General features: G+C 35.3%; 1 protein-coding gene across 1 annotated transcript in view; it reads right to left on the bottom strand.

Moving 5' to 3' along the window:
- Positions 1–25,680, bottom strand: part of LOC126971550 (hemicentin-2-like) — a 106,561-nt gene that overhangs the window by 7,034 nt on the left and 73,847 nt on the right. Inside the window, exons 5-9 of the mRNA XM_050817846.1 lie at positions 11,191–12,345; positions 9,109–9,674; positions 6,879–7,073; positions 1,658–1,844; positions 286–669 (exon numbers count right to left, since the gene is read on the bottom strand). Coding sequence (XP_050673803.1) covers positions 286–669; positions 1,658–1,844; positions 6,879–7,073; positions 9,109–9,674; positions 11,191–12,345 — 2,487 coding nt within the window. The remainder of the gene's footprint in view (positions 1–285; positions 670–1,657; positions 1,845–6,878; positions 7,074–9,108; positions 9,675–11,190; positions 12,346–25,680) is intronic.

Here is a 25,680-nt window from a genome sequence, read left to right as displayed (position 1 = left end):
GTTTCATTTGTATTACTGTAATAATTAGTTTATTTATCAGACTGTTTAATTTGTATGACTCTAATAATAAGTTTGTTGATCAGACTGTTTCATTTGTATTACTGTAATAATAAGTTCATTTATCAGACTGTTTAATTTGTTTGACTGTAATAATAAGTTTGTCGATCAGGCTGTAAATTTTTGTATGAATGTTATAATAAGTTCGTTACTTAGGCTATTTAATTTGTGTGACCCTAATAAGCTGATAATATTAAAGACTACTTATTAATTATAATATCAACTTACAGTCCGTATTTGACATGTTTTGTCCGGGATGTCCTTGGGCGTGCGGCGCGATGTGGTATCCATAACCACCCTGGGTCGCATACACGGCGTTTTTGGACTCATCCATTGCCATCTGAAGCTCCATGGAATGTTCTAGAGCCTTGTTCTCCATTCCTGAGCTTGGATAGTATGGTGGCGGAGCTTGGTTCGGCGGCGAGACCATGGGGGGTCTCATCGCGTCCATCTCGTAGTCTTTTGAAGTTTCTTTTTTATTTTCGTTGCGTTTGCATCGGCAGAAAATGAAGAGAAGACTAAGGAATATAATGAAGACGAGAGAAGAAACGATAATTGCGATGACGGTGGCTGTTGTAAGAGCAGCTGCTTCTTTTGTGTACGATGGACCAACTGGGAACAAAATAATATAACTTAGTATAAGTTACTTGCAATCTGCATGGAGTACGACCAGAGCGTTTTCGATAGATATAAAATATATGATAGGGATTCGTTTGATAAAAAAGATTAGACGACAAGACACTTATTGCTTCGCCCCGTCAGAGGTGAAGATCTTCACACTTTTGTGTGTAACAGAAACAAAAAAATACGACGGTCAGCGCTTCACGGTAATACCCGAACTGTGCCGTACGGAACCGAACGTCTCGTCTGTAGTATCTATAATACCATGAGAGAGGCGCATGAGATAATGCTATTAAGGTAACAATTTCAACCAATCAAGTCGTACCAGTCGTGCCGCAAGCCACGTTAAGGCATCAACGCACCAATCAGATGCTTTTCGTAGTAGGTATTTAATCTACGGGCTATGTGCTACGACAAGCACTCGTTTATAAATTCAAAGTTTTTTAGTCAAAGATTTAATTTGCATAAACATAAATGTTAGATTTTTTTACATTAATATTATGTAATGTAAAGTACATGTTTCCCACATTTATGACGTGCAAATTTTACAAAAATAATTTCTAAATCATTAGTTACATCAATATCAATTTAACAAAAGATTAGTAGCACTATTATTTATAATTATGTTATATTATTTAAAAAAAGTCAATGTTTTAATCGAAAATATTCGTCTATAGAATATGAGCACTTTTGACTAAGGTATATTTTCAATATAGATGAGATATTCCTATTTGACGATACCTCTCTTATTATCTTTGGGATGTGATATTTCATGCACATACAAAAAAGTTTCTCTGAAATAATGTAGATCCACAGCAAGGTACTTGTAGTTTTGTGGACATATAGTTTCATCAGATGCGTTCACGCCAAAAGTATCACAATTTAAATTGCTAACGAATACCGAAATGCAAAACTTCCGCGTTAGCACGACGCCATTGGAAATTGATAATTAGCCGAGTTTGCGAACTAATGAACTTACTGTCAGCCTCCACGTTCTCGCTGCATATATCTTGATTGTCTTGTAAACAAAGCTTCAAGCGAAGCCTTGGGTTTAATTGATCTAGTGGAGGTGTAGAACCCCTGCCGCGGGATGTGGGGGGGTCTAGAGTCGTCTCCTGCACCGTTGTACTGACTCCTGACAGTTGCAGGGTTATTGTGTCCACAACCTGAAGAATAAGCCTCATTAGTTATGATAATATGACCAAGGAGCTGTTACTACACCGTTACTTAAAAATTGTTAAAAAAAAATTCGGCTTTTCAGTTCCCATTATTCAACACATTTATGGGGGACACAATGTCAAAAAATTATCTCATTTTTTGGGTTATCTTAGGTGTAAATTCACGGTACAAGTGTTTCACGTTTCATGAGGCATCCACAGGAGATGTTGACTCGCCAAACTCTGGCACGAGACTGTCTACAGTCTCGTTCCGACACGTGTCGAATTGATTGAAGACTAAGATATAATATAATGATATATAGGTGAAAATTACACTCAAGATAGCCCTTAAAATTAGGATAAATAACGCCTAATTCAATACTAAATTTCTTTCAATTAAGTATTCCATAAAATTGCAAATCATTTATTTCTTAATTTTTATTGAAATCATTATTTTATTTATAAATTCTAATTCCTTACTCCGCATACTCTACTTTATCACCACAAAAAATACACATAAGTACATAAGTATATATTATTTGATGTTTAAATTAGTTACTTATTTGGCAACTATATAATTCAAGCAGTATTACTCAACTCCACCTAAACAGTTAAGCCAATCTTCATGTACTATGTGCGTGTATTTGAGCAGGTCGCTTTTTACAATATTTATTTTTGTAACTTTAATATTTTTCTTCGATCATAAAGTAACTCCAAATTTTCACGTCCTATCATTATCAATATATTATAACGGCCTTACAAATAAACTTGGTATAAAGTTATAACTGATGATAAACAAAGAAAATGCAAAATGTTTACATCATCGTTGACAACACTGTCAATACAATGATAATTCTGAAGTTTTCCTAATGACAAGCTGCCTTGCAAATAAACGCGGGAAACTTTATACGTCCGAACAAACCATTCGTAAGCGAAATGTCTATTTGTAAACATTTTACATATTCTTGGTTTATGCTTAGTTATAACTGTATGCCAATTTTATTTGTTAGGCCGTATGAGTTTATATTTAATTGCTTTTATTACGTTAAAATACGGGACTGACTGGTTCACAAGTATTACTTACACAAATAAATTTTTTTAAAACATATAAATTGTTTTGATTTGGACGAGCGACATCTCAAGTAAATTTCCGAATATACAAACATTGGGGTTCAGCCAATTATCAACTGTTAAGTAGATCCTGTAGATCAAGCCACAAACTGACAGTTGAACAAAGCATATAAGATTTTTTCAACGATACGTCACTCGAACGGTTAACTCAGTTGGTAAGAGCGCTTGCACGGAACGAGAGCGGTCGCGGGTTCAAGTCCCGCATCACTCATAAAATTTTGTTTTCAATTTTTATTTGTGTAAATAATCCCAGAAGTGCGGTTTATCACTTTAAAACATAACAAATTGTCTAAGTATTAATTGCATAAAATTTAAATGTTCTTTTTACTTTTATCAAACATTTCAGTTTCCGGAAACTGTCATGTATTACTAACTAATTTACAATGCAAATATCAAACGTTCCGTGATACGTAATTCAGTAGAACAATTAAAACGTATAAAGTAAGTATGTTTTAACTCAGTGGTGCCCAACCTTTTCTTTGCCAGGGTCCACTTCTAAATCTTCATTGTTAGCAAGGACCACGATTTATAAGAAAAATAAACTGAATCAATCCGAAAATAAACTTTCATCAAAAAACTAGAATTTAATATTTTTTGTGAAAAATCAAATCAATTTTAAATCAATGTTATTTTTGCAGCTTCTGAACAAGTTCAGTAACCCTAGGACTAGGAATTTAACGTATATTTATAGCGAATATATTAAATTCTCATGTCGCGGTGTTTGTAGTTAAACTCCTTCGAAACGGCTTGACCGATTCTCGTGAAATTTTGAGTGCGTATTGGGTAGGTCTGAGAATCGGACAACATCTATTTTTCATCCCCCTAAATGTTAAGGGTGGTCCACGCCAATTATTTTTTTAAATTATATTGACTTTTTTTTTAAATTTGTTTGTGTCAGCATTAAAAAATACATACAACTTCAAATTTTCACCCATCTACGATGAACAGTTACTTTTGTATCGCGATTTTAAAATCGGCAATACAACGTTTGCTGGGTCAGCTAGTATTTATATATTATATATTTATAGATTAAAAGTATAAGTGTCGTCAATGATGTGTTATTGTCCGATCATTCTTTTTATTAATTGAATGTGATAACTCAGTAATTATGCCAAAGAAAGTTTGTTTAAATTACAGCAATAAAAATAGCTAAGTTGTATGGGGAACCAGAAATAGTCACCAAATAGAATCATACACATCAAATTGCACCAAATACTTACAAAGCTTACATATCAATAAAGAGCAAATACAACATATGCAACTAAAACACTTTTAAAGGATTAAAACTGTATAAAACGTAACTGTATTTTTACATTAGATTTTTGCGTACAAGTTACATAATTTTTTTTATGGAATAGGAGGACAAACGAGCGTACGGGTCACCTGGTGTTAAGTGATCACCGCCGCCCACATTCTCTTGCAACACCAGAGGAATCACAAGAGCGTTGTCGGCCAAGGTGTACGCGCTTTTTTTGAAGGTACCCATGTCGTATCGTCCCGGAAACACCGCACAAGGAAGCTCATTCCACAGCTTTGTAGTACGAGGGAGAAAGCTTCTTGAAAACCGCACTGTGGAGGACCGCCACACATCCAGATGGTGGGGATGATATCCTAACTATCTATATATTTATTTATTTTTACTTCTACTACAGAAAATACCACCTCCGAGGCAATAAATGGCGTTAAACTTCATAATGACAACTATGACAAATACTATCTTTGACTCATTTCATCTGCAGTCTCCCTGAAAACGAATTCTGGAAAGGTCTTGAAACGTCGGGTTGACTAAAATAAAAATGTAACTTTTACGCAAAAATGTAATGTAATAACACAGTTACAATTACACGCGTTTTAATCCTTTAAAAGGGTTTTATTTAAATGTTTAACACTCGCGTTAATCAAAGAAAATACTATATGCAAGTATTTAAACTTAGTTTATTTATCGGCTAAAATCATTATATGCTTTTATTATTAATATGTTAAAGCTGGCATGTTAACACGTTCTGAACTATGTTCCATTATGATTATTACTCCGACATTATCACATAGGTTCAGTTAAACATGGTAATAATTAAGCTAATCTAACATGAAATTATAATGAAAGAGCTATTACTTAAATTACAAAGTTTAGAATTATTAAGTCTCTCTGTTTAAACATTATATATATATATAAAAGAGAATGTATGTTTGAATGTTCTGTTTGTAAATAATAATAATATGTTAGTTAATATTCATACAAACTATTATTCGTTATATTGTATCTATTATTGTTAGTAATTTGCTTAAAATCCTTGTTAAATTTGTAGGTCGAACTGTATTTTGTATTTAAATTAATGTCTTGCAATGAGAGTGGTGTATGCACCAGAAACTGGCATTCATTCCAGATTATAAACCAACAAGACCATAATTATTTTTAATGTTTTGTATGTAATGCTGTTGGTGTGTCAATAAATAAATAAATAAATGTTCCCTAATAACTCCTTAACTATTCGACCGATCTCAATGAAATCATTTGTAATAGATTCGTTTAAGTTCAAGGAAGGTTTACATATATAGTTTATCACGATCCCACCCACGCATTTACCATATCTCTCGAACCGTTTATTGACAGAACAACGTCTGTCGGGTCAGCTAGTATGTTATATGGAAGAAGAAAAACACTTTTTAGCTGGACCTTATCAGTCGCCGTACCTTATGGTAGGTATACACCACAGACTTACAAATATAGACAAACACAGACTGCAAGAGAAAAAAACATCTCTAATAGCAGGGGCGTACATTGGTTTTCAAGGTAGGCACTGTATAACTAACTAGTCGTAGTTGAGCTTTGGAATATGCAACCTACAGATTGCTTACCAGTAGTACGAGTAGAAGACCCAGAGAAAATTAGGGGGCATTGAGAATGCGCAGATGGGGCGTGGGTAGATTAAAAAATATAGTCTAAAAAGGCACAAAAATACATGAAAATACTCTAGAAAAAAAAAATATTCTCAATTGTGGGTGGTGAACAAAATAAGGTTGAGAAACTATGCTATAAGCTAACAAGCAAGTTTGAACTCGAAGTCATGAAATTAATTTTTATTAGAAGATAATCGATGTTTGTATCTATGGTTTTAAAACCTGTTAAAGAAAGAAAAAAAAAAGACTCGTACGCTCGTTTGTCCTCCTATTCCATAAAAAAAATAAAGGGTCAGCCATGCTTAGATAAGCTCTTTGCTATTTTAAATATTGAATCACAAGCTAACTTAGCACACATTGACAAATATAATTGATCACGTATTATCGGGCTGTCAGGTCGTATATACGGTAGTATATTCTATTCTACATATTTTTTTTTTTGAAAACCGAAATAGAGGTATCCTACCCAAATATCAAACTTTTGTAGTGCTATTGTAATATGGTAAGAGGACATGACAAATGGTGTAAGAAAGTGACAAGATGGTATCCCAGTGAAAAGGAAAAGAGGTAGACCCCAGAAAAGATGAGATGACGATATCAGGGAAGTGGCAGGAGTAACGTGGAACAGAGTGGCTCATGAAAGACCCGAATGGAAACGGTTTGAGGCCTTTGCCCGGCAAACAGATCCACAAGGAAAAAGAAAAAAAGAATAAGTTACTTTGTTTTTAATGTTTTAGAGTATTGTTTGTTATCTATGTTAGTTAAGCAGGTTATCAACTATAAAGTAGATCCTGTAGATGAAGCCACAGCCTGAGAGTTGAACAAAGCATACAAGATTTTATGATGATACGTCACTCGAACGGTTAGCTCAGTTGGAAGAGCACTCGCACGGACGGTTCGAGTCCCGCAACGTTCATAAAATTTTGTTTTAAGATTTTATATTATTGTATTAATCCTAGAAGTGAAGTTTATCACTTTTTATATATATATATATATAAAAAGCTTCCGCCTTACCTGCCATCCACCAACAGCAGCTAACCCTTCAGCAACGCCCACCAGGGGCAGGCAAGTAGGCCCCACACTGAAGCCCACAGTCTTGGTACTGGGGTCAAACGTCACTTGCTCCGGAGGTGCAATCTTGTCCACTTTGGTGGTCACGCCAATCTCGTTGGAGTAGTTACTCTGTCCTTTTGTGTTCACGGCTTTAACCTGAAGCAAGGTCTACGTCAGTGGGAGGGTAAGGGCGGTCGTTCACTGAAGGAACGCCGACTACGCGGTCATAGTTTTATAATACAAATAAATTACTTTGGAACTAAAGAGTTTACTTAATAACAGTAAGCGACGAGACGAGCAGGACGTTCAGCTGATGGTAATTGATACGCCCTGCCCATAACAATGCAATGCCACTAAGGATTCTTGAAAAACCCAAAAATTCTGAGCTGCACTACAATAATTGCGCTCGTCACCTTGAGAATAAGATGTTAATTCACATTTTCCCAGTAATTTCTCTAGCTACGGCGCCCTTCAGACGGAAACACAATAATGCTTACACATTACTACTTCACGGCAGAAATAGGCGCAGTTGTGGTACCCAGAACCCAAACAGTGTATAAATTTGAATGCCAATGAAAAACCAAATATTTTTAAGCCATTTACAGTTAAATTATTTTCGTGATTCTGTGTTTGGAGTAATATATTTTCTATATTTACAAGAATTCTAATTAATTTGAAATTTAACTTTAATTGTACAGTCAGTTAAAAGAGGTTCGTTATATTTTGACGAAGAAAATATATTGACTCTGAAAAGTCCAACTCTCAAAAATGGTGAATACCTGAATTCGAAATTTGAAATTCCTAAATTATTAAATTAATTGATTTTATTTATGGTATAAACTTAGGGTTTATAATATTAATTATTATTCAGTGTTATTATTGTAGAATATTAGAAGTTTTTAAGTGACGGTAGGTTTAAAAAATATCAGAACAAATTACAGTTAACACAAACGATTCATCCGATAAATCTAAATTTCTTCAATTACTGACATTTGTCTATTATTGAAGTAATTTAGAATATAAAATTATGATTAATATTCACTTTTTAAATATCTTTTCAAATTATCAGTTACATGATTGTGAAGAACCGAAACCTGCAAAAAAGAAATATAATAGTATTGGTTTATTTATGTGCTGACGGTACACGAACCCAAATACAAATGCAAAAACATCTCGAAAATATTTTATCTGCAATTGCCGAACTGCTCTATTTTGTCAGTGTACGCTTGCCTTAATGATGATACTTGTCAAAGCAATTTTGAAATAAGCGAAAGCGAAAATTCATTACAAAATAGATGCTGTGTTACCTTGAACGCAAATGTCAGATGCTGCCGGTAGCAATAACAATGAGAGAATTAAATACATTAGCGACTACATAATATATAAGTACTGTACATAGCTCTAAATTGTACATAAAACTACCGAATGTGTAGCTTATTGTGATCGTAGAGCTTTTGAAATAAAATATCAAGGACTAAATATTCTATAAATAAAATAATTGGGAATTTTTTATTCAAAAATGGATTAAGCCATTTTGCAATCTGTAAATATATATGTACGTGTAACTGATTTTAATGTATTTCTACACATTTGGTAGTTTTCAAATCTACTTCCACAACATGATCTAAAAATGATATTCTATAGAGCATGGCGTTTTTTTTATGAAATCTACATTGTTTATTAAGTTTGTAATTATCATGATCATAATATAACTTTTATATCATCTTAGTTAAAGAAAGTTATCGAGTCAAGTCACCGACGTACAATGATAGAAAATATGACCTTACCTATTATATTCAATTTTAAAATTTTCTTTGCCTACGAAACGCGTAGCTCATATTAACTGTGTCCAAGCTAGGATTGCTAACTTTTCTACACAAAATAAAACTATTTATACGTAAATTGAATAAATACTAATATTATTTTCGTATTAGCATCCCTAGTCAAGGATTAGTCAGAACATAACATGCAATGATATACCTCCAATTATTATCTTTGTAAGTCGAGAGAGAAGTTATATTATTTTATTCTAAATATATATTATTAGTTCTAACAAATTTATTTAGCTTTTTAGGATACTATAAATATTATATGTTAGTATAGACACAACTAATTGTCAATCTAATTTATTAATTAATAATTCATCTGTTTTAGCAAAATCTAAAATTATTTCAGTTAAATGTAGTGTTACCTTGAAATTATAAGTATTGTGTTGATCCAAACGTGTCAGGTTGCAAGGATTGGATCTGCGGCAGTCGTACTCCTTCCAATCAAACTCGTCGCTCCTCTCGGAAACACAATGCTCGCCCCCCAGGGGACTCTTGAGTCGGCGGTACAGCACAAAGTACTTAGTACTTGATAGACCTCCATCAAAACCTGCTTCCCATTTCAACGTCACATACGTGGGACCTACTTTCTGACTTGACAGACCACGCGGGGATTCGGGAGCACCTTTTGGCTGTAGCATTATCTGTGGCCGAATACTACCAAGCGAGTTTTTAACTTTACAATAGTACTCGCCGTAATCCTGGGACTTTATGTTGCGTATGAGCAGTATGCTTAAGTATGAGTCATTATTGTCTGTGGTCGTTGTAATCTCGTAATGTCCGTCAGATGACATTTGCAATGGCGCGCTGTTCGTTCCGTAGAACCACTGAAACTCTGGTTTCGGATACGCTTGCACTCGGCATGATATTTCGGCGTTCTCCATTAAATCAAATGCCACTTTGCTCTGCTGTCGGATTGATATGGGTTCGTCTGAAATTATAATTTGTATATAGTTTCGCAGGGCTTTTACACAAGAGGAAATATGTTAAGTTACACTAGTTACGAGAACTAGAAATATGTTAAACTACAAAGATATTATTTCCCATTCGTACTGCATTGAACATCTTCTCTAACTTTATACAGACATTGAATATTAAGATATGAAAAGTTGTTCAATTGATCATATTAACGTTTTCTAATAACAAGGTTTACTTTATACAAAGTCTAGGAGATTTTAATATGTCTTTAATATGTTTCGTGCTTTTATCATTTCAATTAATATGTTAGGCATTAGTATTTTCAGCTTAGAAGCTTTCAGCTTGGTACTTGTACAAATGTGACAGATAAGAGTTTCCAATATTTTATCCCGTGTTGAAATTAATATTTACATTGAAATGCAGGTTCAGGATTGGATAATATAAAAAAAAATGGACAAGATTTTTAAAACAAAATCAAAAAACATTAATTATGATATTTTGTAGCTGGTTCTGCTGGTATTATCATTAGTCCGGGCTAGGAATAGTGTATTTTCCAAAAAAGGTTTACTTTTTATATAGAAATAGGTGATACAACTTAACGTGCTATGCTATTTACAATTTACGTTGGGTTTATTGTTGACCCGTTGAAGCTAAATTTGTACAACGAGAAGTAATTCGGAGTTAAATATAGCGAAAGATAACTTTCCTGACTTTATATAAAGCAGTTTATAATATATTTGAAAAAATCAAAAGCTTCCTCAATATTCTAAATTCTAGTGTTATAAAATATCTCAAGAAATTTCAGATTACATATACAATTTGGGTCTAAATCGAGTCTGTCTGTTAATGTCTGTTTTTGAAACGAGAAACAATTAGAAAGCTTTTGTGTTCGAATATAAATTATTATATTTATGTATGTTTGATTCCCTTTTTGCAAGCTTTTGTATACACCGAAACGATATCATGTCTTATACATAATTTATGAAAACATATTGAACTAGGCGAATTAAGCTAGAATTTATTAAATGAATTATTTTTCAAAAAACAACATCATAATCTAATTTTTCATTCGTGATGTGTATAGATTTGTTAGTATACTTAATTTATCTTAATCTTAGTGGAAACAAAACTTAACATAACTGTATTTGTATTACATTTACATAGTAACCATCAATAAATGGGTTGGGTTTACTTGAATGTGTTTTAGACTTACTTCGCTGTCATCAAAAATCATTTATAGGTGACTTGTTGTTGGTCTGAAGACTTTTGATTGTGAAACTGAAGTGGCAGTGGGCAGGGCACACAGTTCAACGGACAGGTGTACCGTTGGGACAGTAAAGTCCTCGACTGGCGACCACGTACGGGAAGACGCCAGTGTTGGTAGGCCCCCCAACAAGATGGACCGATGATCTGGTCAAGATCGCCGGAATGCGTTGGATGAGGGCAGCGCAGGACCAATCGTCTTGAAAATCTTTGGTGATGTTGTTTGTCCTGCAAATCTATAAAATAATAGAAATGTGTCTACTTACGTTCAATTCGTAACTGCATAGTTGACTCCACTTTCTTGACCTCATTTTCAAAGGAGCAAGAGTAGACGCCTCTGTCTTCAGGCAGCAGATCGTCACCATTCGGCCTCGCTCTCCCACGGAACCTCAGCATGCTCTGAATGTTGTACGCGGCGTTTCTACTCTCGTTCATCTCTGTTTTAACTTCGTACAAATTAGCTTCGGCCTTTATCTCAGAGTTATCCTTGTACCACTTTACATGGGGAAGTGGTTTCCCCAACGCAATGCAAGTTAGAGAGAAGTTCCTCTCACCGGCGTTCTTAATCATATGCGGCTGCAATTTAGATTGGAATCGCGGCGGTTGATACACTTCGAGATTTACGGAAGCAATCTCGCCATGTCCGAGTTCATTTGTGGCCTGACAGTGATAAACGCCCTCGCTACCGAGATGTGCGCTTGGTATGGTGTACTTATTTCCTGTGGCTAATGCGTTCGGCTTGGCGTCTCCTACATCAATATCTCTGAACCATCTGTATTGGGGCGCGGGCCAGCCAGGTGGCTTGGCACTACATGTTAGAGTAACACCAGCTCCCTCGTTAGCCACTGGCCTGTCAGGGCTGATAAAAGCACGCCCTGGCTTATGCCTCACTAGAACAGCCACCGAAGCACTGTTCGCTCGCTCCATCTTATTTCCAGTCGTGGAAGTAATAACGTTGACTGCTTTGCACACGTAAGTACCCGCCATATCTGCGTCGACTCGAGTTAAGACTAACGTATTGCCTTTCTGTCGGAAATCGTTTCGCCCTTCCTTTGTCCATTCGATAGAAATTGGCTCGGGGTTTGCGGAAACTTCGCAGCGAATTTCGACCGTGCCTCCCTCTTCTGCCTCGTATGTTTTAGAATCGACTGTCACGCTGGGTGGAAAGAGAACGTCAAGATATATATCCTTTTCTCCGGGATGGTCGAGGCCATTGTCTGCGCTGCAAGTGTATTTGCCTGCGTCCTGTGTCGTCACTCCTTGGATCGTGTGGATGAAAGAATTCGAAATATATTTTCCATTTCTCGTCCAGCGCACGCTGTTAACTTTGGGCTTAGCGTCGACTTTACATTCCATAGTCGCTGTGCCGTCAATTTCAACGTGAAGAGGATTTTCTGGGCCGATCTCGATTCTCGGAAAGTCTGCAAAAAGTACAGTAAGTTTTAGTATATAGTGTAATTAGCACAAATTAATATACATTTACTTTTTTATTAAAAGTAAGCATTTGTTATAATTTTAATATTATGATTATGTAACTCAGTCGTCATGATATTTTTAGTCCTAATCCCGAATGTTATTAGTAAGTTTAAATAATATATTAGTTTGTTAGTGTAGGTATGTTCGTCTGGCCAATGTAAATCAATAATTATTTTCGACATAAAATATTTTATGGTTATAATTGTTTTTAAACGACAAATGTGAAATTATATGCCTAATATGTTGTTGCTGATATTTAGAGTTGCTTTAGAGTAATATTTTCTTAGCTCATAGTATTTATGTATGATGTGAAATATAACCATTCTGGTTTATTCTGAACCCCAACCAAAAACAAACATTATTTAAGGCAATATAGCGGGCTACTAGACAATCTGCTTCTTTAATGAATATATCTATCATACATAAATATATTTTTTTTCAATTCCAACTGTTACTTGTTTGAGCAAAGCGCGCTTATTATGCACTACACAGGATAATTATTTTATTATATTGAAAAAATTTAAAAACCTAAATAAATAAATGGTCTTAAATATTTTCAATCTACACATAAAATCATAACAAAGTAAAAAATCTTTAAGCTTTAAAAAATTCACACCTAAAAATTTGCTATTTTATATCTAATAGTAAATAAATAGAATAAAATTAATTCAAATTGTACATGAATATAATAAACTACTAAATAATCATGCTAGATGGAATCATAGTATTTTTCCTGCATATAGCCTACACGACTTCGCGGGCTTTTCCATATTTTCAATCATAATAATTTAGTATGGGTTGGGTAGGTGTAGTCTCGTTAAAAGAGCAAAAGTCAAAAACAGAAGCATTAATACGCTGAAATATAAAATCCGTGTGGAAGCTAAATCAAGAATTTGAATCTCTAAAAGATAACAACATGTTGTTATTTATTAGAATTCAAAACTAACCAAAAAGTATTTTAGAAAACATGTTACATGGATTAGTATAAATTGATGTGTACATTTGTACCGGCGTAAGCCTCTTTTATTTGTAACAGCGAAACAAAGTACGGATAGAAAACAAATTACATGTTGATTTAATATTATATTTCCGGATTCCAGTGATGGTATGAACATTGTTTTTGATACAAATAACAAGCATGTTTGATCAAATGCACTTTATTACAAACGGATGTATTGCTCAGATCAGAGCGGTCTGTTTACCGGTTCCGAATTAGAACATGCATCGAGGAAGGCACGTGTTTTTCAATTAGGTCAGAGAATTAAAACTGTTTGCATCTGGCTGCCATTTTGAAGTAAACTGACAGGATGGTATTATGCAATAGATAAATATTTATATGCGCGGGCTAATTAAATAAATCTATGTTATTGCCTGTGAGCGGATATTAAACGTATTCTCGGATTCAATGTTGAGAAATCTTTGTTAACTTCTTAGTGGGTGGCTTTAATAAAAGGCTATTAACTACTTATAAATACACTAGGGGAGGATAAATACGGGTGGAAGAAGAGGCCCTTATGCACTCCCCCTGCGCGATCTTAAATCTTTAAGGATTAACGAGTACGAAGTAACTTTATCGTTTTGATATTTGGTACGTACGGTTTGTTATGTGGATCTAAAAAGGTGTTTATTTTCTCAAAATTGATTCCATATGAATTCTTTTTGATGTCACTACCACCGCTTCGGATACAAATGGTGCTCTGAGAGAGAAGAAACGGTGCAAGAAACTCTCCGAGCATTCGTTTTTGCGCTCTTTTTAATAAAATATACAATGTTGTAATTTTATTGTTATAAAATAGTAGTCCCATTTTGTCCGTACACTTAGATATTAAGCTGTGGGGCAGTAGGATTTACTACAGAGCCATTTTTTTATATAAAATAAATAAATATATATATATATATAAAATAATAAATATTTAAACTATTTATAGATAATTCCTGAACAGTGGCTGGGACTTTATTATAAAATTGTATACATTTACCCTTAAAGCTATTATGTATCTTATGAAACCTACTAGAATTAGTTACAAGCAATCCCTTATTTCTAATTGAACGTCAAGCTATTAAATCAATGATATTAATCCTAATCATATTTATTACTGCATTTTATAAAATCATTCAGATAAACGTTTATGTTTCATTTTTAACTCGTTAACTTTGATTGGGCACATATTTTTACACATTTCCATTCTTTTTTGTTATTTAGTTGAGTTTTCGTTATAGGCTTTGTCATACTGGCTTAAATATCACTACTTGTGGCGGCGACATGGAACGGGTCGTTCCGTTCCCTAAAATATTGTCGAGGGAGGCGATGGCTGACTGTGGTGACTTGTGGTGGCAGGATGATACTGGTGAAACTTTTTTTATAGTCGCTAATGAAATGCTCGCGAAAAACCTCTATTTATTTACGGTGTGTGTGCCTTTTAATTTGGCTAAAACGTAAAGGAGAACAAAACCAAAATGACAGAATACGACAGGAAAAGCTTTGAAACACAGACAGCTCGGGGACGTATGAAAGTGGAGCTAGACTTCAAATTCAAAGTAATTAATGTCAGTGGTTTAGGAACCGTGTGTGGTGTTCAAGCTTTGCTCTTACGACACCTAATCCGTAATTTTTTAAACATTAGGATGATTTAAGATTACTTTTACATAACGCATGAAGGCTTTCGTACTTATCCCTATCTATATATATATAAAAATTAATTGCTGTTCGTTAGTCTCGCTAAAACTCGAGAACGGCTGGATCGATTTGGCTAATTTTGGTCTTGAATTATTTGTGGAAGTCCAGGGAAGGTTTAAAAGGTGAATAAATATGAAATTGTTCAGAATTAAATAAAAACAACAATTTTGTTTTTCCTTTGATGTGTCCCCCGTCGTCCGATATTTGTTATGTATGGACATATTTTCTATGAGAGAATTTATTGACGCACGGTTTTGACAGTTCTGCTGTAAAACAATTTCATTACAACAACAGGGAGCATATTTTACGAAATAATTCTTGATGTTATGTTATATTATTGACAAATTCATAAAAAACAGTATTTTATTTATTATATACAGAACAACGTCTGTCGGGTCAACTAGTCTTATATATAAAATTCTCGTGTCCCGGTGTTTGTTACCAAACTCCTCAGAAACGGCTTAATAAATTTGTTTGAATATTTGTGTCGATATCGGGTAGGTCTGAGAAACGAACGTAATGATTATTGTAGTACGATAAATTTTATGTACGATATATTTGGCAGTTCTGAGAATCAGTCGCCATCTATTTTTATACCCCAAAAATTTTAATTATTGAATTTTACTTATTACTTTATATGGCAATACCACGTTTGCTGGGTCAGCTATGCTGGAATTTTATAAATGTGAATGTAAGTTTTAAGCTTTCACGCCTAATCCACCGAACCGATTTCGGCAAGCGGTAATCGACAGACATGTCAAATGGTTCAAAACATCGTTTGACAGTAAAAAAAACTCCTTCAAACACAACCCAGGAATATACGGGGCCGCCCACTAAGATTCATAAAATTCTAACGTATTCTGGAAATCGCAATCTCGACTTACAATATTTGAACTTGTCGCGAGAGTACCGCGGGATTGACAACATGCACCGCGACGGAAATAAGATTCTTTGGCTGTACTTTATGTAAACATAACATCATATAATTTGTATACTCGTAGGTTGAAATTTAAAGTGGTCGCCATATGGTCGTAATACGATCATTATTCGTATTGGTTTTTGATGATATATAGTCATGTCCAATGATAATTTGTCAAACTATGCTCACAGAAAAACCGTATAAATAACGATTTTACGAGTATATTTGCCCAAAACACAGTTTTCCGACTCTAGTTGGTGGTAAGTAAGCCAAAATTTTGATTCTACATTTTATTGTCATGGAATCGCAAATTTAAATTAAAGGAGACGTATAATTAAAGTTATAATGTGAAGATATAAGGTATTTTTTTATCTTCTTCTTCCCCCAAAGATTGCCATAAATTGCCCGCCTGCGCTGCCCTAATCCATCCTATTCCAGCGATCTTTACCGAATCATCGGTCCGTCTTGTGGGGGGGCTACCAACACTACGCCCTGCGGTACGTGGTTGCCATTCGAGGACAGTACTACCCCAATGGCCATCTGTCCGTCAAGCTATGTGCTCTGCCCACTGCCACTTTAGCTTCGCAACCATCTGCGCTGTGTCGGTGACTTTGGTTCTGCTACGGATCTCCTCATTTCTGATTCGATCTCGCAGGGCCACTCCGAGCATAGCCCTCTTCATTGCCCTCTGAGCGACAATGAGCTTCCTCGTTAGGCCCATAGTTAGCGATCATGTCTGCGTTCCGTATGTCAACACACACTGGTTAAAAATCTTCGTCTTCAGACACTGTGGTATTTGGGACGAGAAGATTTTACGGAGCTTCCCAAACGCTGCCCATCCGAGTTGGATTCGAAAAGTGACCTTTGTCGAAATTGGTCAAACCCGACTGGATTATTTGTCCAAGATAGATGTACTCTTCGACAATATCGAGAGTACAATTCCCAACTGTTACGGGACTAGTATTCTACATGGACATTATGATTTATTTATTTTAAAAGGTACATCAACATTACACACATATAACAATTACATATAAGACTATCTAGGAAATTACATTACTGATGCGAGTACCAATAATAGATGTACACAACATTCACAGTTGCTGCTGTGACTATTATTAATTATTACATGCTTATTATTACTAACTATTAACTAATTACCAATATAATATAAAATAAAATTTAATAACAATTTAAAGTTGATTATAGACTTTAAGTTACATAAGTTTAATTATTACATACAAAAGGAAAAAAGATATTTATTTATTTATTTCTATAAATACCGAGTGTTTTTAATTTATGTTAAGTTTCCGAAGATTACGTTTAAATTCTTGTAGACTATTGGAAAATATGTCTATGTTCACTATTTCTTTATTTATTTCATTGTACTGCCTAAGCAGTCGTGGTACTGGTGAAAATGAGCCTAAGTTTGTTCGATAGCATGGTATATCAAAAATACACGAGTTAGTTTTACGAGGCATGTTGTGAGGGACGTATATTATAACAGCTTCTTTATTATTATGATGTTGAGTTCATCCATGTTAATTAGACCTATTCCTTGGGAAGCTATTGGTTTTTTATATGTGGAACCACCATAAAATGTGAATTCCACAAATCAATATCATTTTATTAATCTTCATTACTCGTAGAGTAGAAGAAGATTGATTAACGTTTTTGATTGTATTGCCAACCCAATCGTCATATAACTCCACACTGGCTGACGCTAAAAAGTATTTTACAAAGAGTCGTCAAAGGTTGTAGAAACTCCTGAATTGTATATTAGCGTTTCGCTGAGTTTGAATGAAATGCTACGTTTTGTACGGTTAGCTCCCGACTCGCGACCGCATATAACCTTTAGTAAAGCTTCTTTCATATGGGAGCAATTAAGGAAGCTATGTCTCAAGACATCCTCGTAGCTATAAGGAGGTATTTGTGAATCGTTGCCTTTATTTTTCAGCAGCTTTCCGTAAGACAGCGTCGTCCTAGTATTAACATGATTCTTATATAGACGACCTGTATAGCCGAGTGGTTAGCGATCCTACCTACTAAGCTTAGAGGTCCCGGGTTCGAATCCCGGTAGGTGCAAGCATTTATATGATGAATGTGGATGTTTGTTGCCGAGTCATGGATGTTTAAATGTATTTATGTATGTTTATATAAATTTATGTATGTTTAAGTAAGTATATTGTATTAAATATATCATTGTCTTGTAACCCATAACACAGGCATAGACAGACATATATTATATGCATAACTTGGGGCAAGATAATTTGTGTAAAAGTGTGTCAATATTATTATTATTAAATAAGTGTTCGCTTTTAGGGATATAAAAATGGGTGACATTAATCATTCGTTAATTGAATTAGTTGGAAGCGAAGAAGTGCGAAGTATAATTTAAAATTACAGCAGTCCAATGCGGTAAAAATTCACATTCGCGGCGGTAATTCATTTACACTTTTAACCTATAGTTATTATTGATTTCGATATAACGCAACCAATTATTCAACTAACATGAAGCTTAATATTTTTTACTATAATTTAATTGATTTTGTTATTCGTTATAAAATTATATCCAGGTTCAATTTGATAAAATATGGTATGATAGAAAACTGTAACCAATTTACCGGGATTCGAACCCGGGACCTCTAGCTTAGTAGGTAGGATGGCTAACCACTCGGCTATACAGATCGTCAACGTCAAGGTTTTATTAGGTATTTTGAGTAGCATTTCCAGTTCGACAATACGTGATAAATACAAAGAAACCGCTAAAAGATCGCTGAAAGCGCTTTCATTCAACAAAACAGCGAGCAAACAATCCGAGGTATGGATTGGCGGTTTAATACAAATAACAAGAATTCGGCTTGCTTCTGCATTGAGAACCGCAAAGTATATGATTCAATAATTCACCAGAAATTTTACATTTTACGCATCCGTATATCGGCCAACACTTAAAATATTTCGCTGTTAATTTCTGTTGAAAAAGTTTTTTATATTAACCACAGTTAATTTCGTTTTATTTTTCGCATACATCTTGAATCTATCTATAATATTTTCGATTTATTATCGAGTCATAAAAACTTAAATATTATATATATATGTCGGAGAATTAGAATATAAAAGTAATATGGCTTGTATGATTATATTCTACTCTGTGTATTGGGCTGAACTTATGGCGAATGTCATCTTTCAAAGTGTGTTTGAAGTTGTCACTGTGTACGTCACTGTCGGTGACGTGATTAAAGTTAGTTATTATTGTCTATCAGTAGAGCACTCATTGAGAAGTCGCATTCGTCTTCAAGCTAGCGCCCGCGCCGGTTGTCAGCACTGATCGACTTAAAACAACATGGAGGATACCAACACCGTGACGCCCGATTTTCAATCCAAATAAATCTCCGAGATATATTTTTAGCTTTTCAATATCTGATGAAGTTAAACTAGTTCAGGGAATGGTTGAGCTTTAGCTACAAATTCATTTATATTTTTGCCTCTGAGTGTCTCTCAGAGGCAAAAATATAGAAATTCACTATACAGTTATATATACAGGGTGGACCAAAAGTCCGTTTACATTTGAATCAGTTGCCGCGTCTAGCAGCGGCGGCGGAGGGGGGTGGAGAGGTTACGCATTCCAAGAACGGCCAATAGGAATTTAGTACCATGACGTCGTTTAGCGGTAGTCAACGTTCATTTTGTGTACGCGATTACTATCGAAACAACGATTCTGCGACCTTAGCTCAACGAAAGTTTTGCAATAATTACAAGATATGACACAAAAATCAAGCTCCATCAGGTGTGTTAATTAAAAAATGGGTGCTCAAGTTTGAGAACACGGGTTCAACAATAGATTTACCTCGATCTGGCCGGCCTAGAACGTCGAGGGACCCCGAAAACGTGGAGCGAGTAAAATCGTCTGTTCGTGACCAACCTGGACTATCAACTCGAAAGCGGTCTGCTGTCCTTAACGTGCCAAGATAATGATGTATTAAACCGCATTCTCAAGAAAGATTTAAGTCTACATTCCTATAAAATCCAAATGGTGCAGGAATTAAGGCCTCAGGACCATGCCACTAGGTTGCAGTTTGCGAACGAAATGGTAGAGCGATTCACCAGTTTTACAAACATTTTTTTCTCAACAAGGCACACTTCCACCTAAATGGGCATGTTAATAGACAAAATTGTCGTTATTGGAGTGACAGTATGTCATGGTGATCAAAAACCCCTGCATTCCAGCCAACCAACCCAGTAACTCTTGACGAATTAAAGGATCGTATTCACACAGAAATCCAAAACATCTCAACAGAAACATGTAAAGCTGTTTTCGAAAATTTCCGCTCTAGATTGCAGCAATGCCAGAATAATGAAGGATTGCATATGGATGATATGATTTTTAAAAAATAAATTCCCCTTTTGTTTACTATCGAAAACAATAAACAATTTTGATCTGCTGTAATTAGTTTTTTTTAAATCATCATTCCAATTATGAACGGACTTTTGGTCCACCCTGTATTATCAACAACTGCTGTTCTAAGACGCAGCGCGGTAGAAGGGTAGCTTATGTTTAGACACGAAGGAGGCAGGCCTTATAATCCTCTTGAATAAAAAAAATATAGTTGAAAATAATTCATCTTTAGTCCAAGAGTAAAACTGCTGGACAAAAGATGTGCTATATTTTGGTTAGAACTTTTCCACATCAAATACTTTAAATGATAACATGATCTCTACGATGATCGGTCCTGCGCTGCCCTCACAACCTATTCCGGCGATCTTGCCCAGATCAGCGGTCCATCTTGTGGGGCACCTACCAACACTGCGTCTTCCCCCTCAAACTCAATGACGACACATAGGTAGTAAATAATGATAAGTACAGAACTTGAAAATATTATTACTAGCTTTAAACCGCAACTTGGTGCGCGTGCAATAGTTACTATGAGCATTTTTTATTTCAACTCCAAACTGCTGTGGTTAATACATTTTTATAAGCTACCAACTATGGATTTTTTATCCCCCCTTTTCAGTCGGTCTAAAGGGTGTCGTAGCGTCGTAGTGTCTGTAGCTAGTGAAATTACTGGTCAAATGACAAGCGCAATTGTAGTGCCGCTCAAAATTTTTGGGTTCTTCAAGAATCCTGAGCGGCACTGCATTGTTATGGGCAAGGCGTATGAATTTCCATCTGCTGAACGTCCCGCTCGTCCCTTATTTAATAAAAAAAAGGCGTGAATGCGTAACAAAGAAACTTACATTCAAATTTATAATATTACTAGCTGACCTACCAAACGTTGTATTGCCGATATTAAAATCGCGATACAAAAGTAACTGTTGATCATAGATGGGTGAAAATTTTAAGTTGTATGTATTTTTTAATGATGACTCATAATCAAACAAATTTAAGAAAAAATGTAAAAAAAATTAAAAAAAAAATTCGTCTGGACTACCTTTAACATTCAAAATAGATGTTGTCCGATTCTCAGACCTACCCAATATGCACTCAAAATTTCATGAGAATCGGTCAAGCCGTTTCGGAGGAGTTCGGTCCCGCACACCGTGACACGAGAATTTTATATATTAGAAGTAGAGGTAATCTTGAATGAATGCGCTAACCTTGCAGTAACACTATTCCATGTTAGCATCATTTTGGATACCTGAACGTACAGCTTTTTGTAGCTCGTTAACACCAGAAGGATCAAACATAGGGCTTTTAACGCAAAATATTACGGACAATTTAATAGTAGCGCTGGTAATCCGAGTTCGGTTCAATTTCCAGTTAATCTTTTCGTTCACCATTTATCCGGAACGGTGAAGTGGAGAATTTTACAGCAAAAAATTGGAACATAAAAAAACAGTAAACAATGGACGGATTCCCTTGATGATGGATGTTACATTACAGTCAGTTACATTGGTATACTGATTGGGTTTTACATTATCTGCGAGAAGTGGACAGATTTTTAGAATGTCGGCGGCGGTGATCCCTTAACACCAGGTGACCCGACTTGTACGCTCGTTTGTCCTCCTATCCGTAAAAAAATATTACATTGTGAACAATTAATTATTGGTTTGCTGCGAGGAGGTAAGGCAATCATCACAGTGGGAGGCTCCTTTGCAAAACGGTGCCTATTTCAGCCGTGAAGAAGTAATGTGTTAACATTATTGTGTATCGGTCTGAAGGGCGATGTAGCTAGTGAAATTACTGGGCAAACGAGACTTGACATCTTATGTCTCAAGGCGACGAGCGCAGTTGTGGTGCCGGTCAGAATTTTTGTGTTTTTCCATAATTTTGAGCGGCACTGCATTGTAATGGGCAGGGCGTATCAATTACCATCAGCTGAACGTCCTGCTCGTCTCGTCTCTTATTTTCATAAATTAAATAAAAGACAAATATGTCGGTCCAAGCGAGTTATATATCTTTGTCACCGTTTAGTGTCGAGACACTTTGCCCGTGGGGCCTTGAGGCGCGGAGATTGTACAAAGTAATATCTACGCCTCTCAATAGGGCAACTGGAGAGAAAAGCGCTGGCAGCAATTTCAGTCAACGGATCAGCCTAGCTATCCAACTCGGAAATAATCCTGCCAGTATTCTTGGTACACTTCCTTGTAATTTTAGTTTTTACTTATATGTATGCAACTTACTATAGTGTACTTATAGTAATAAGCATGGTTTTGTTGTGATTAATAATTCACCAACAGGTACTCTTTATAACAAACACATTTCAATGGTAACAGTTTTTTTTTAATATTAGAGGGGGGCAAAGTGGCAAATGGCTCACCTAATGATGTGCGATTATCGCTTCCGCATAAGTCTGGAGGCCTCCTTAAAGGTCATCAATGGATTCTCTTGATGGTAATTAATAACGTCACTGTATAAGAATTTATTCGAACACTACTTGCTTTTATCACAAATTATGGCCGTGCAAACAACACGTTTATGGACGAACACGGTTGTTTATCCCGTCGAAATCTATGAACCCTTAATTAGGCGCATTAAGAAAATCACACATGTAGTCGCATGGGGTCACATCTGACCCCAAAGCTACGAATGAAAATGGAAAAGAAGGATCTAATACAATAAAATATGTTATATCAAAAATAATTAAATGGCTTATAGAAATCATAATCTTAATATATATAAATTACGTGACACGTTGTTTGTCCGCGATGGACTCCTAAACTAATGAACGGATTTAAATGAGGATTACCTCATGGAGTGCAGTTTAGTTCAACTTGAGAGATAGGATACTTTTTATTTAGATTTGGGACCCATAATTATTTTTATTTTAAATATTTGTTTTGTATGGACATATTTTCTATGAGATAATTCAGTGACGCACGGCTTGACAGTTCCGCTGTGAAACAATTTCATTATAACAACAGGGAGCATTTTTTACGAAATAATTCTTGATGTTATGAAATATTATTGGCAAATTCCTATAAAACAGTATTTTTTTTATTATCTACAGAATAACGTCTGTCGGGTCAGCTAGCAAAAATATAAAACAGAACTTTCACTTAAAATAATTGAAAACATTAAACAACTTCTAATAGCTCTTGTTTTTTTATATAACTGACAGAATGTCACTGTTCGCTTTGAGACTTAGAAGAAGATGATAAAATATAACCTATGCCCGTCTTTTAGTCCTTCTCACAAGTCCATAGCGCATACTTGATAATGATCAACTATGCGCTATGCGCAGTCGACACCTCCTTGAGTATTATTTGGTACTTTAGATCATAATATCACTTTTGGCCCATTTCCTTGAGAATGTCTAGACAGAAAACAGCTACCTTCCGATGACCCAGAAATTTTTTGGCTATTTTTTGACTCATTTACCTCTTAGTCACCGATTCGTGGCCAGTATGTACAGGAAATCCTTTGAAATGTCATCTTACGAGACATTTTATATGTCCGTACGGGCGGTAAAGTCTTCGAATGGTGACCGCGTACTAGAAGACGCAGTGTTGGTAACCCCCCCATAACCGATGATCTGGTCAAAATTGCCGCGATAGGTTGGACGAGGGCAGCGCAGGACATCTTTTGGGAGATCTTATGGCCAGCAGTGGACGTCTTTCGGCTGAAGTTTCTGCATGAGCCTTACGGCTTTCACGTTTAGTAAAATAAGTATGTGTCAAGAATCGGATTAATTCACCACACTAACAGTTTGACTAAACTAATAGACGTTTCGCATTTGGATTGCAAGAATATTGTGAAATAAAACCTTCTGCTGCTATTAATCAGTCTTCCTAACAAACTCACAGACGAACGAACGTCGACTGAATAATCAAGCATTATTTTGTTTAGATGTAGATTCACTCGGCAGATTAGTTAAATCTCTACATTTTCAGACCGCTTTCGTGTATTCTATTTTTAGATCGATGCGTGACAGTTTCGAATACAAAATAAATGGTCATGATAGATGTTTATATACTTATTTTAAGTCTTGTTGTCGCATACATCGCATCTTGTGCCAGTGGGAGGCTCCTTTGCACAGGATGCTGGCTAGAGTATGGGTACCACAAACGCACCTATTTCTGCCGTGAAGCAGTTATGTGTAAGCATTACTGTGTTTCGGTCTGAAGTAAATGCGAAACTAGATTCAACCATTCATAGTACAATCATATAAAATTCCGTGTTCTACCAGTCGGACACACCTTTGCCGAATTATGGGTACCACAACAGCGTCTATACGTAAGCATTACTGTGTTTCGGTCTGAAAGGCGCCATAGCTACTGAAATTACTGGGCAAATGAGTCACAATTATCTATCCGATAAAGTGTGCCTTATAAAAATTAGGACACTTCTATAAACCTATTTCATGTCTTCGATAGCAAAAATTGAATGGTTGAAGTCAGTCAGCTTTTGTATTTGATTTTTGATTTTCAATGTTAGTCAGATTATAAATTTAAACTCACTTAAGGTTTGTACTTAACGGGACTGCGTCAATTAACATAAAGGAATCCACATATAAATCCAACGCTTTAAGCTCTCAATTAAGGTGTCGTACCAACCACAAAATTGCATAATATACGATTTCAATTATCTGAACAGTTTCAATAGAATCCAAGCCATAAAATGCTTGTTAAATGAAACTCAATAAATCTGAACATGAATGAATGAATGAAAACTTTGAAGGTTCTATCTATTAGTTTCCGTTTTAACGAAAATCAAATCATGTGAACGAATAGAACCTCATAACGCGTTTATAAAATCATAATATCTCCATAAGGCTCCAGCATTACATAATCGAAGTTTCTCGCGTAAATTTAAAATTCTTTGCTTCATGCATAATGTTACGGGTAATATAAAGTTGATTTACGGCCGTTTTCATTAACCTATCTATCCTTACTTTAACTTACTAGAGGTAGTCAAATCTAACCTTTTACGCTTACTTACATTTCAATAACCTATCGACATAAAGCATTGGACTATAACTATATTGGACATAACTATGAACAGATAAGATCTTGTCATTAAACGGTGACAGCAATATATCCGTAACTAGAGATACGTTATTGAAAACGGCCGTTTATCTTCGGACCTTACCCAAAGCGTTTGGGTAATACAATTTGTTTAAAACCAAAGTTGACTTTACCTTCTAGCAACCCGTAACATGTAAATATTTGACAATTTCTTAAATCAAATGAAATCTAATCAAAAATATTTTATTTCATAGGTAAATTACATTACACTCGAATTAT

This window comes from Leptidea sinapis, chromosome 24 (assembly GCF_905404315.1).
Source record: "Leptidea sinapis chromosome 24, ilLepSina1.1, whole genome shotgun sequence".
Taxonomy (NCBI): domain Eukaryota; kingdom Metazoa; phylum Arthropoda; class Insecta; order Lepidoptera; family Pieridae; genus Leptidea; species Leptidea sinapis.
Note: the sequence above shows the minus strand (reverse complement) of the source record. Positions and strands in the feature narration are given on the sequence as shown.